General features: G+C 38.7%; 1 protein-coding gene across 1 annotated transcript in view; it reads left to right on the top strand.

Annotated features, from left to right (window-relative positions):
- The window catches only part of MACROD2 (mono-ADP ribosylhydrolase 2), a 1,059,851-nt gene that overhangs the window by 631,200 nt on the left and 414,258 nt on the right, over positions 1 to 14,393 (top strand). The window contains exon 8 of the mRNA XM_087716844.1: positions 9,824 to 9,897. Within this exon, the coding sequence (XP_087572970.1) occupies positions 9,824 to 9,897 (74 nt within the window). The remainder of the gene's footprint in view (positions 1 to 9,823; positions 9,898 to 14,393) is intronic.

Genomic DNA, 14,393 nt, shown 5'->3' with positions numbered 1-14,393 from the left:
GGCGTCTCGGTCGCCCCGGGGATTTTTCAGAGCCTCATGGAGCGGTTGCTCCATGGGCTCCCAGGCGTCGTTCCTTATTTTGACGACGTCCTGGTTGCAGCCCCTAGTCACTCGGAACTCCTAAAAATATTGCGGGAGGTCCTTATACGTTTTAGGGAGGCCGGATTGAAGCTAAAGCGCAGTAAATGCGAAATTGCTGTTCCCCAAGTAGAGTTTTTGGGATTTCTCATCGATGCACAGGGCATCCACCCCACTCCCTCGAAAGTTGCGGCCATAAAAAACGCTCCTGCACCCACCTCTAGGGCGGAATTGCAGGCGTTCCTGGGGCTTTTAAATTTTTACGCCCCTTTTATTCCCCACAAGGCGTCGTTAGCTGAACCGTTACACCGACTGCTTGACCGGTCAGCGGCCTGGAAATGGGGTAGCCGTGAAGCGCAGGCGTTCGCGGCTATAAAGGATGTTTTAACCTCGTCAGCAGTCTTAATTCAATATAGCGACAGGATGCCCCTAGTTTTAACGTGTGACGCCTCTCCCTATGGCATAGGGGCGGTTCTGAGCCATGTTCTCCCGAACGGCTCAGAGGCCCCCATAGCCTTTTACTCCCGGACGCTTTCTTCAACGGAGCGAAATTATAGTCAAATTGATAAAGAAGCCCTAGCTGCAGTGTCCGGCATTAAGCGATTCCATGACTACCTTTACGGTAGGAATTTCACCCTTGTCACGGATCACAAGCCGCTCCTAGGCCTATTGGCAGGCGATAAGCCAACCCCCCCCATTTTGTCTCCCCGCATGACACGTTGGACCGAGTTTTTAGCGGCGTATTCATATACGCTGTTATATCGTCCGGGTAAGCAACTAGGGCACGCAGACGCCCTGAGTCGTTGTCCCTTGCCACAGACGGACACAGCCCACGTGCCCTCTCTTTCCATTTTGTCTATTGCTGAATCCGACCTCCCCGTTTCAGCTGCGGATGTTGCAGCTTGTACAAAGGCTGACCCCGTTTTATCCCAAGTAGTTCTATGGGTGTTGAGGGGGTGGCCCGTAGAAAAGATAGCGGAAGAATTCCGACCATTTAAGGCACGACAAGCTGAACTTGCCCTTCACGGGGGTTGCCTTGTTTGGGGGGATAGGGTAGTGATCCCCACAGCCCTGCGGGCACGAATCCTGCCTGCACTCCATAAAAACCACCCAGGCATAGCGCGAATGAAAGCGTTAGCCCGCAGCTATGTGTGGTGGCCCTTGCTAGATTCCGAAATCGCAGATTATGTAGGTCGATGTAGAATATGCCAAAATTCTAGGCCGAATCCCCCCACAGCCGCCCCTCGTGAGTGGGAAATCCCTAGAGGCCCATGGTCCCGTTTACACATTGATTTCGCCGGTCCCTTTCACGGCCGAAACTTTATGATAGTGGTAGATGCTTACTCTAAGTGGGTGGAGTTGGTACTCATGACCTCCACTACAGCAGAGAGTACCGTGAGGGCTCTTCGTAAGATGTTCGCCACACATGGGCTACCGGATGTGATAGTTTCAGACAACGGGCCCCAGTTTACCTCCACTATGTTCCAAGAATTCTTGGCCGGACAAGGGATTAGACACGCGGCCACAGCCCCGTATCATCCAGCTAGTAACGGTAGGGCGGAGCGCGCAGTTCGCTCAGCTAAAGAAGCCTTGGGTCGCATGGACCAGGGGGACTGGCAGGAGAGAGTGGCGGCCTATCTTTTGAGCCAGCACTCTACACCCTGTCCAACGACTAATAAAAGTCCTGCGGAGCTCTTGATGGGTAGGAGATTGCGAACCCCCCTAGATAGGCTCCATCCACTTTACGCAGGGGATTTACCGAGCAACTTGGGGGCCCTTCCTTCCCATACGTTTAAGTTAGGGGATCCCGTATGGGCTCGTTCCTTTTCTGGGGATCCACGGTGGGTTCCCGCAACCATCACAGCTCTGACTGGCCCCTGTTCCTTCAGGGCCGGCTTGGCCGACGGAACGCAATGGAGGCGCCACCTGGACCAGTTAAGGCGACGCCTCCCCGCGGAAACAGGCGGTCCAAGCCCCTTAGACATTCGCCCTCAGCATGAGCTACCCTCGATGACTTTATCCCCAACGGACTTCCCCTCCTCGGGAAACGGGGGACAAGCCGATACGAACTTTTCGGATAGACGCGCCTCATTTGGCTATTCTTGCCCTCGAAGCCTTTGTCGAGACTTTGAACCTATATCCCAACCAGATTGCACGGGTCAATCGTCGGACATTCCTGCTGTCACGGACACACCATCCCTCGGGGTTGCGTCGCAGAACCACCGTTCCGCTATAGACATGTCTCCGCTGGCGATTCCCCCCCCGACGACAACCGCCGGGGAACTGCGAAGGTCGGGACGAGAGCGTCATCGTCCCACCTATCTACAGGACTATGTTTGCCCTTCTTGAGGGTGCTTAACTAGGGGGGGAGGGGTGTTGAATACTAGCGCGGGAAGTAAGATCTCCCTTTTGATTGGCTCGCGGGTGGAGCCGGTTTAATCCCTTCCCCGATTGGCCGGGTTACTCGACGCCCCATTGGCTCATTGTTCAAACCCGGGGGTATAAATGTTTGGCGCGAACCACGCCACGTGGAATCATAGTTACTCTGCTTGAATAAAAGGTTGCTGCTTTACTACCTCCTTGTCGCGTCCTCTTCCTCCGCTCCAAGATGCAAAACTATCTACCACTATAGTTTTAAGGAAATGACTTACAAAAATTGATTGGTATTTAATCCAGTGCCTGCAATGGCATTTTATCATCCAGTCTGAAATGGAACAGCTGATAAGTAACTTCAGAAAGGTACATCTTTGCTCTTCTTTTTCTGTTTATTTTCAATCTCAATCCTTTGGATCATTTAGACAAATATTTGTGGTGGTTAGAATATTGTATTGCAGTCTAACTCTGCTCCCAGCCAGAAGTTCGATCCTGACCGGCTCAAGGTTGACTCAGTCTTCTTCCATCCTTCTGAGTTTGGCAAAATGAGGAACCAGATTGTTAGAGGCAATATGCTGAGTCTATAAACCCCTTGGAGAATTTGATAAAGCATTTAGGAATGATATATAAGTGCTATTATTATTGCTATCCCACAATATGTCATACTCCTCTTAAGTGAGTCTTCTCCCAGTCTGATTCAACATCTCTCATCTCCTAATTAACTTAAACTGATCAGTCCATTTTAGGCTTACCTACCAATTTCATTCTAGCTAGAAACCAATAGACCAAAGGCCATCTTTAACAGCCACTATAACTGTCTAAACCATTTTAGTTGTTAGAAATATCTTTTAACTGGCAGCCAAAACTTCATTCTTCAGCTTCTTCTCCCTAGAATCCTTTCTGATCTTAACATATCCTCTGGAAATTTTTAAGACTTTCCCTTCATGCTGTCTTCCTCCTGGGAGATACTATGCAGGTCCTATTCACATATACTAACAGTAAACACAAATGAAGAGCCAAAACAGTTGATGTTGCTCTCTTGGCCCCCAATTCACTGAGACTGTGAGTGCCTTAGCTGCCTGAGTGAGAACTGTTCCATCTGTTCCCAGTCTGCTCCCTTAAGGTACAGGTAGCTCTTTAGAGTAAATGTTTCCATGGGTTCAGGCATATAGAAGGAGGTGATGTTTTGCATATGCAAAGAAATTCAGGTCCCCAATCCAATTGTACAGAAAGATTTATTGAATAAGGGTTCAAATTTGCATTCAACTTATTTATAGACCAAACAATAATTTAAATAGATTTCACAGCAGGTGACAGCAGCTGCTTGACCTTGTCTGGATTAGGAAGTGCAGCAGAGTTGGAAATACCAGGGATGTAGACTAGACTGGAAACTCAGGATTCCTGATGCTATATGATCTCATACACTGGCTTTCATCTAGTAAGTTAGCCACAAACAAGCAAGGAAGAGCTTTAACTAGAACAAGAACAATTGACTAAGAATTTATGCTACTTAATTTGAATGACCGAAGGATATTCAAATTAGAGAGGTCAGGAAACATTTATTAGGAAAGATTACCTAGGTAGACAAGGATGAATGAGGAACTAGCAACCTTCCTGTCAGGTAATCCTGTTCATGCGCAAAGGGACGTTAGCACAGAAGAAGAATTATGAAATAAAATATATATCCAGACCAACCAACTTGAATATACATTTGAGGATGGCAGATGTGTCAACCTCATGGAGTAAATATCAACCACAACCAGATGAGCTAATTTTACTTTATTGTAAAGCTACATTGACAGAATTTTGCAAGAATGAGAGTACGGTTCTCTTTCTCCATCCCCTTTGTAGCCTGAGAAACTAGGGAAGGGTATCTTCTGAGCCTCTTGCCCCTTCCACTATCTAGCTATGGATTATGTTGTCTCTTATCTGACTGTTCCCTTGGCAATATCTCTTTGCCTAGTCTCCCAAAGTCTTTCTCACCATTACAAGATGGTTTTTCTCAGAAATTCATGGGAGATATCTTTTTCATTGACTGCTATTCATAATTGACATATATTACTGTAGTAACACTCTCAAGATTAGTTTCATAGAAGCATAAGTGAAAAGGTGCTTTTATACTCATGTTCTTCTTAGGAGCATCACATGTTGTGTTATTGATTCCTGTAAAAATAAAATGCTTAATGTCATAAGCTTTTGGTTGACTCCAATAGCATTTCTATTTTTTTTAAAATGATTATATGTCTATACAGATGATTAGATTAATTGCTATCTTTAATACTCTAGATGACAATGGGAAGTCAAAGGACACAAAGTAAATCAGTGGCACCGGCTATGCAGAATAGATAATGAGTAGGTGTTTCTTCTTCCCCTTAATTTGGAGATGGCATTCATAAAGATCTTGTCTATAAACTGATGAACCCAACCTCTATGCATTAATTCAATTCATCTTCTGAAACATTGATATAGGGAACTCAGGATATAATTAAGTTTGCCACATTGTGCAATTTTTAAATTTTATACCCCTGGGGATGAGAAAGAAGCTCATGGAATATAGGAACTGCTACTTCTGCTTCCTCCGCCTGAATGGATCTGCTTTGCAGTTACTCTCTCAATTTTATGTCAAGCAGACCAATACCAGGGTCTAGCAAACCACCAAACTAGATTTAGATGATACATTAGACTGCGCTAAATTAAAGTACTCATAGCGAACCGTGAGTTACACATTATGGTTAAGATCTGATCCATGGACTGAATAGAGATGATAGATTTTGTTCTACCATGATGCATCTTAGTGTGTTGTATAAATGCCATCAACATATCAGCTGGCTCCTTAATACTGATATTTTTTAGGTACATAATTATTGTTAGCTGTCTTACACTCTTAGCTTGTCAAGCAGCTAGGCAGATACAACATGGCAGTCTCAGTATTGAGAAGTAGTAGTATGTACAGAATGGTGCAGCAGAGGGATGAGACTTATATATTTCTTTTCACAAAGAATTTATCAAAATCCAATAATTCTATTTCATTCCCTGATTTCATATCAATGTATTTCACCACCCTCCTGGCAGATCTTGGGAACATCACTTAGGAACTTTGGCATAGTAAACATTAGCACTCGGCTATGCTAATATACCTAAGATTAAACAGTGACATGTTTGTAAGAGTGAATTATGGCAGTTTCTGGAAGGTTGTTGACGTTCAATATTCTAGTTGATACACTATACAGATTAAGTGTGTACTAAATCAATGCTAATAAAAACAATAACTCAAATGACTAGAGCAAAACCTCCCCACCTCCTCTCTTTTGCAAAAAAATGCACTTCCAGTGAAACACTTTTTAAATTATGAAGTAGGAGTTACACTTTTCCAGTGTTGCTTGAAAATTAGTTTTACTGATGATCGAGTATCAATTTTTCTGGGTAAAGTCCCTACACTACTGTACATACCATATTTTATAATTATTTACAGTTTTCTAGGCCCATCTGCACTGAGTTCTGCCTAAAATGGCATCATCCTGATTTTTTAAATATATCTTTCTATACCTCAACCCATAGATTGTGATGCAATTATCAAAACATCACATTCATGGCTTGAGACCTACAGCTCTTCAGTACTACAGTCATGTTCTGAATACACCTCTGCTGCTAGTAACATTAGTTAGAAAAGATTTATGTTCACTGTCAAGCTTTTTCTTCAAATGAACTTGGAGAAAGAAAATCTTCTGTTTTCCACATTACATCAAGGGCAGCTTGATTTTAGCATTCCAATAATGATCGTGTCCTTCAGTTATGACAAACAGCATGAATATTATTGGCATCCTGAAAGTGCCTTTTTCTATTTTTCATGTTTCAATTCTGCACATCTGTTAAAAGAACCCAGATTAATTTTTTTAGTTTTAAATATTTCTTCAAAATTGCAATCTTTCCTGTTTGGTTATTTTTAAAAAAGGAAAGGGAAAGGGAACTATTGCTAGATAGTATTCTAGCCATCTTAATTTCATAGAGAAATTATCTAATTGAGTCATATTTCTGATTAGCTGAGACCTAGATGAATGTTTGCTGGTGTGCATTCATTTTACAGTATGAATTGCTCTGAAAAGAAAACATTGTGTAGCACATAAAGACATGTAAACAATTATATTAAGGTCAGTGAGATGTTTTTAGAAACAGCAACAGAGTCTGAAGAAAAACAGAAGGGATTCAGCAGATGGATTATGTTAGCAAATACCAATCCATACCTGTTTACTGCTGGAGATAGGCTTTCAGGCAATACTAGATTTCACAGTTAAACGTGCCAAAGAATGCTATTCTTCCATTGCGTGGTCATTAAATTGCACTGGAGTGAATCTCTTTCCTGGCAATTTTCCATTTAATCTCCTATACTTGCAGAAATAGCCTGTTTCCATTTTCCTGAAGTACATCTTGTGAAATGTGAGTCATAGAGTACTTGAATATCTGTTAAAGGGGTTTTAGGGGTGGGTGAAGAGGATTGGGTGTCGTATTAACTGATAAAACAAGCAAAAAATTTCACTCAAGTTTGATTGGTTATCATACGTCTTTGAGAATATAGAACTCCAGTTTTTCCATGCAACCCGAAAATCAGTAAAACAAGGTGGTGGCATTTTTCTACATTCTATAAAAATGTGGTGTTTTATTTTTTTAAAAAACAAAGCAAGTTATAGTCCTCATTTTTTTTTATTCATTTTAGAATTTCCTGCTAAAAACTTATGTGTTTGCATTTTACAATCCAGACGCGCAATAACTGACTATGGAAGGCATTTTGGCGGCCTTATCATTTTTTTTACAGATTATGTTTTTGTTACAGTAGAAATGATTGTACGATATGAGTTAAGATACAGCAACGATGACCATGGCTGTTGGCTCCATTCAGTTTTCATGCACCAATGTGTTTTGTTCACAGGAGCCATTTTATGATCCTTGTCTTTCATATTTTCAGGGCATGGCTTGCATATATATGAAAATTTGCAGGGCAGACAACTCCATGAACATGTGCAGCTGAAGACAAAGCCAGAAGATGCAACCCCCATTTTTATAGCAAATGGGAAAATGGCCTTCTGGCATCTGTCTATTGATGGATTTGGCTAGGATCTTTGATGATATATTGGCTCCTCTAATGAAAGTTATTACTTGGCTTTGGAAGGAGAGAATGGGCTCAGCTTAAAATTGGAAGGCCAGATTCCTGAAAGAAAGTAGATATGTGGGTGTAAATAACATCGACTTTGTCAGATGGATCTCCTTTAAATTGGTGTGTCACTTGTCTCTGTCTTCTGGCTAATGCTCTCTTGACTCTTTGTGCTTTCCTCCTTTTTAGTATTCTAAAGGCATACTTGCTGCAGCACCTAAGCTAGGGTCTCTCTTATTACATTTACCTGTTTTATTTTTTTCCAAAATTGAGCCCTTAGCCACAATTGTCTGAGCTGCTTCCACCTTAACAATTGGTTACCTGTGAGACTCCTCAAGTTCATTTCACTCGGCTAAATTGATTCCCACATGCTTATGAAGATTGCTTTTTTTTGCTGAAGGCCATAGTGGAAAAGAACAGTCCCATATCATTGTAAGTGATAACGCGGCTCGGAAATAAAAATCCATGAAAATAGTTGGCAAACTGGCTGTGTAGTTTTAATCGCATAACTCATATCCTGCACAGAACCTTCCACAATTGTCTGTACGAGGCTTTTTTTTTTCTTTATCCTTTCTGCGACACTTTCCCTATTTTTAAGATATTGATCAGGTTTAAATAGATCAGGAATATTTGAAATGTCAAAGCTGTTTGGCTTTCTGTATATATGTACAGAATGAATGAAGTATACACATACAGTATATGTATGTGAATATGAGTGTGTGTGCACATATGAATGAGATTGTACTATAGGATCTTTAAGAAATTATTGCAGCAGGGTAGGAAGTTGTATGCAATGCATAAATCTTTGATATGTGGCAGTAGGATTGATACTGTTAAAAAAAACCTGAAGGGTCACAACGTATTGGTGTAGAAAGTTCTCCAGCTGCTCTTATTAGACAAGATTTCTCTCTCCATTTTTGCACTGCTGTGCCGTTCAATTAGACTTCCTTTTCAAGTGTTGGGATTTTGTTGCTATTGCACAAAGTACTCGTTGAAGGGTAAGCTAGCTCCTTTGAGATGCACTTGAGCTACGTTCCCAAACTGTACTGTATAGTTAATTCTGACTACAGATCAAGACCATTTTTCCCACTTGCTCTTGAAAATGAAAGAAATACAGGAAGAGAGAGCTACCTTTGAATATTTTCTCTCTCTGTCTGTGGCTCTCTTCTATGTGTGTGTATACACTTATAATACATGTATTATACAGTATATTTCCTTTAAGCTTTCCATCAATGCAAGGAAGGAAGGAAGGAAGGAAGGAAGGAAGGAAGGAAGGAAGGAAGGAAGGAAGGAAGGAAGGAAGGAAGGAAGGAAGGAAGGAAGGAAGGAAGGAATGTTTCTTTTCTTATAGGACTTTTGACATTGTAAAGTTTTTCATAGATTGCTCCTATGTAGCTGAATAAACAACCTATATGAATTTTGATATGTGTATGTACTGCTTTACCATAGCGTTCAGCTAGGGCACTATAGTATAATCATCCTTCCAAAGGGGGGGGAATGTTTGTTTTGAAAAGAGCCAGTGCATAAACAACTACAGATTTTAGTCAACTGAAATACAGTTTAGGTACTCTCGGTGTACATACTATTCAATATAGTTCATCATCAGACAGGCATAGAAAAATGAGGCAGGGGATCAAGGCAGGGAAAACTATTTGCTGAAGGGATTAGAAACTCACTTGGAGTAAGTATGGTGGGCATATTAGATTTGCTGTTTTGAAAATATATAGTTCTTAAAATAGTATTTGCATGGATTCAGTTATGTGGCTCCCCACTAAAATAATTCCTCTTGCAAATCTTTTAATCATATCTGTCAACTTTTCAAATGGCAACAAGGAGGAATTAAAGGTTTATCCTCCTTGATTTCTTTTCTTGAAGACAAAGATAAATAAAGCAGAAAGGTTGCTTGTCATGGCCAGTTCCTACCAGAATACTATCTTCTTAATTTTTCTCCTCTTCTTCTATCTCGCTAGGATCACACCCATTTTGACTACTCAATGCATTTAATTCATCAGCAGACTTTTTAACAAAAATAAAGGCAGTACGTATAAACAGGGAATATAAATGTGGTGTCTAAACAGCAGGTAATGCTACTAATTTAGCATCAATTAAGAAAAGAGTGATGACTCTAATATGAATGAATATATATCCATAACACATGTTATACAGTTATATATAAAGATATATACAGGTATGCACATACCTAACTGATTTTCTTTCTAATCTTAGGTTTTCCAAATGAGCCAGCTGCAGTCATCGCACTTACCACAATCAAGGAGTGGTTGAGCAAGAATGATAATGAGGTATGGTTATAGAAATAACCTTATGTTAAGATTTGTGCTTCATTGTGTGCCTTTAAGAAATGACAGAGAATTGGAATGTTGATTTTTAGTATATGTAGTAAATAATACACCCTGATGTCAAAGAACGTACAGTAACATACATACATAAAACATATATAGAGATTATAACAAGTCATCCATATTAGGGGGGACAAAGAGTTCTTTGTAGCTTTTAGATAAAAACATAGAAATATAGAAAACTAACATGGTGGTCGATTGATTCTGTGTTCCTATATTTTATTTATTTTTAATTTTAATTTTTGGTGGATGTTGGATATTTGTTTACCCTAAGCATGTTTAAACTTGGTTACTGATGATCATGATGTTGATCAGATGATATTAAATAGTCTATGGCACTTTCCAAGGCTTTTACATACAGTCCCAAGCTTGTCATGTATGCCAATATGGGACTTGATAAACCTTGAAATGTTCAGGCTTGTTATGACTGAATGATGAACCAAAGGTAATCCTAATGGCAAACCTAAATTCTTCAGAATTTAATTGTTTAATGCAACAGTACAGTGTATATAGTGTAGTATTGGAGGAATAGGAGATGAGGGAGTAAAAAAAAATCTTGACATGTTACATAGTTGTTTAACCAGTGAATTTCATGATGATCATAATTATTTGCAATGCAACCTTACTTATATTTACCCAGAAGTAAGTTCCATTGAACAATGACCGGTAAGTTCTGAAGAATATAGGTGTACTGTATGTGGGCTGAAAGCATTCGGCTAAGACTGTTAAATGGTAGTAAATAATTTGTGATTTTGGTATCTCTCTGCTGTCATTTTGCTCCTTTTGGTGGTGGTGGAGGGAACCCAGCTTTGATAATCCTAGTGGAATTTGCTTGTAGTCTGTAGGACTGTAGCTTTTAACTAAAATTTTGAATGAGAGGTTTCATTTAGAATAATTTAGAGGTTCATTTGTATTGATCTTGCTATAGTTTAAATGTAACGGGATTTAACCATTTTATTTGAATGTATTGTATGAAATGATTCAGATTTTAATATATGTATTTGCCTGTATACTTTTCTTGCTGTTCTACTACGCTTGTTTACCTTCACATATTTTATTTGTGGGACTTTTCAAACATTTATTTAGTTACCTGTTTATTTATTCTATTTCTATACTGCCTTGTCTTCCGAAGATTCACAATGGAATATTGTAACTAGATTATAGGCTGAATCCAAAGTAGTCCATTTACACATATAAGATGTTCCTCATACATGTAAGAGCTGCTTTCATTAGACTGATAAATAAGAACGACATTCAATCATTAAAAATATTATTACTGATCAAATAATTTATATAGTGATTTGCATGAATTTGTGCAATTTTTTGCATAATGGCCATATCAAAGACTAGTAAATGCTGCTACCAAATTACACCATAATTCTATTTCTAAGATGTCCAAAAACAGAAGTCACTTTTGTGACACTTTTGTAAAATGAAAAATAAAGTTGGTATAAAATTATTTTGAAAACACCTATAAGTGCTTGTATTTAGCTTTGCAAATATTTTTTTTTCATATTGCTTTGGATTCAGAGCTGATTGTTAGCATTTATAAAAATTAAAACAATAAGGCAGATATTTAAAAAGAAAGGGTCAGGTTTTTCAAATTAAATTTAGCAAGCTAACATATTCAAATTAAATTTTAAAAATGTTTCATAGGTTAATAAAATAGCTTTTGAGATTTCAAAAGACAGGAAAGACTTTCAAAGGAGCATGAGATTAAGCTTCTGAAATATGCTGTACAGGTATCACCAATTCTTAAGTAAATATATTTAGGATTTATTACTGAATTGCCATTGCAAATGAACAAGAACCTAAAGTCCTTACAAAATATATCTTACTGTGTTAAAGGGTATAGAATAAAGTTACTGTATGCTAATTGCAAAACTTAGAAGGTTGGAAACAATTTTCTACAAAAGCATGCTGAATTGGAATAGTCTACATTTGTTTTTGTTTTTTTTCTGTAGAAATACTTTAGAAGCTCATGAACCAAGTGGAGTAAATTGTAAACTGAAAAAAAAAAGACACAGATGAAATGATGAGTTGCTCTCTATAAATTAGTGTGATCTTAAAATATAAATTGAGGTGCAATTAATTTATGAACATGTTTGAAGTGTCCTGATTTGCAGTTAGTGGTAAATCAAATTTGGAAGTTAGTAAATAACAGTATATTGTATGTACAAAAATATGTTGCATTTATTTTACAAGAATGGCAATTATCAGCAATACTAGTCTAATTTTCTGCAGCTACCTTAGTTTATATCTTCAGCAAACTGCATTTTCACCTTTCAAAATGTGATCTAAAGGTTTAATAATGCAATTATTCAGATTACAGAATAAGGTTTGGCTTCATGCTAAAGGAATTTATCCCTTAGAAGGAATTAATTTGAGAAAAACATGCTAAGCATGTTCATTAAAAGGTTGCTGGTTTGGTGATTAAGTGAAAGATTCTGCCTCTTGTTTGTTCATGTTAATATTACAAAAGAAGGCAATTTTGGGCTACTGGCTTCAATGGTAATTTCTCTCCTTCACATAAATCTTTGCAACAAACTGTGCTTACTTTGGATGCTTCTATCTGAAATATTCATTCTGTAAAAAAATAATAATAATCCAGAATGGCATGACATTGTACACGTCATGTACACTACTTTGTACAAATATGGAACTGATCAGTGGTGGGTTTCCAAATTTTTTACAACCAGTTCGCATGCACAGAAGTGTCCGGGCGGGTGGGCGGAGCCTCCTACTGCCGCTACTATCAGTTTGCCTGATCTCGGCTGAACCGGGAGCAACCCACCTCTGGAACTGATGGTTTAGAATTAGAGTTGACTGCTATTGAAATTAATGGTGAAAAATAGCTTTCATTTCTTGCAAGAACTGTTGCATGGCTTGGTTTGATTTGGTTGGGTTGGGTTGTGGATTGGGTTCTATGTTCAGCCACCCAACCTAAATTTTATTTAGCTCATCTGTTTCTTGGCTGATGTTGTTATCCATTACTGCTTATGGTTTCTAACTGGCTATATTGGATTAATGCTTATTTAGTACCATTGCTGAATTTGGACTTGTGTTGACCATTGACCTGGCATCTACCTAGACCAAATACTCCTCCCATTGTTCACTCATGGCAGAGCAAAGCCAATGAGCAAAGAGGATTTCTCTATCACAAAGATTTCAAATCAATTTCCCCCTAGAGCAGGGTTGTCAAACTCACATCGTCACAGTGGCATCACATGATGTATCGGGACTTCCCCCCCCCCTTCACTAAATTGAGCATAGGCTTGGCTAGTGTGTGATCCATCTGGCCCACAGGCTGGGAGTTTGACAGCCCTGCCCTAGAACAAGTTAACAAAATTAAAGTTGGTGGTATAGTTTTATTTATTTGCTAAGGGGTTTTGTCAACTATTTTAAATTTCATATTTAAAAAATCAAAATAGATCAAGGAAAGGATGCCTGAATGTTTCTACAAGGGAGGCTTGAAACGTACAGGTTCCTCCTTCTCTTCTGATTTAAAGAGCTGCGTTAGTTTCTTTACGTGATTCCCAAGAGACTGAAAATGAAGCCTTCAAGGGGCCTTGGTTACACAACTCTGGATGACATTCTAGACATTTAAATACTATTTCAGATAATAGTTGAATGCTTGAAGGCATTATCTATAATATAATGAAATGTTTAATTACCATAGCTGGTTATTACAATAAGGAATTCTAATGGGGGGAAGGCACTGATGTAGCAATGGTAATGCTTACAGACAGTAAAAAACCTTGAGTGGAACATCCCATATGTTCACAGGTAACAATACAGTATACCTATCCTACCATTCCCTTTCCTAATAAACTGTGTTAGAGAAAGCATAAAGATGGAATAAGAAATAGCGAATTAATGAATTATTAGAGGTAAAACCCCTGCTTTCGAATCTGAGAAAGTATACTCACGATGAGGAGATTATAGTATTCTTTTTAAATGACTAATAGCCATGTGTTTTGAGGGCAGTAGCATTTTTTTTTAATTTATAACCTTAGCTGATAGAAGCTATTTGACCCATCTATGCAATATTAACATTACAGGGTTTCTGCCTTTTATTAAATTTGTGTGTGGCATTCTGTTTTTTCTGTTAAATTGTGCAATTTGGTCTTGGTCCATAAATAAATAAATAGGCAGCTCCTAGAAATGAACTTATGAATTAATGAACTTAAACAGTGCTAATACTAATAACAAATCATAAGTATTAGATATTATTTATTCATAACAAGAACAAGTAATCTAATAATAATAATGGATAAGATTTTTTTGAACTTAGAATATACTCACAAATGAACTCAGGTTTGTTCATTTGTTCATTCGTTTCAATGAATCTTGAAATTTTGTTCACGTTTCATCTTCCAGCAGGGGACCTCATCTTTGAATCATCTCATTAAGCAGAAATGTTGACCGTACTTTTTAGA

Source organism: Thamnophis sirtalis, unplaced genomic scaffold (genome assembly GCF_051295495.1).
Source record: "Thamnophis sirtalis isolate CommonGarterSnake01/CBP01778 unplaced genomic scaffold, rThaSir2_p1.2 scaffold_5, whole genome shotgun sequence".
NCBI lineage: Eukaryota > Metazoa > Chordata > Lepidosauria > Squamata > Natricidae > Thamnophis > Thamnophis sirtalis.
Note: the sequence above shows the minus strand (reverse complement) of the source record. Positions and strands in the feature narration are given on the sequence as shown.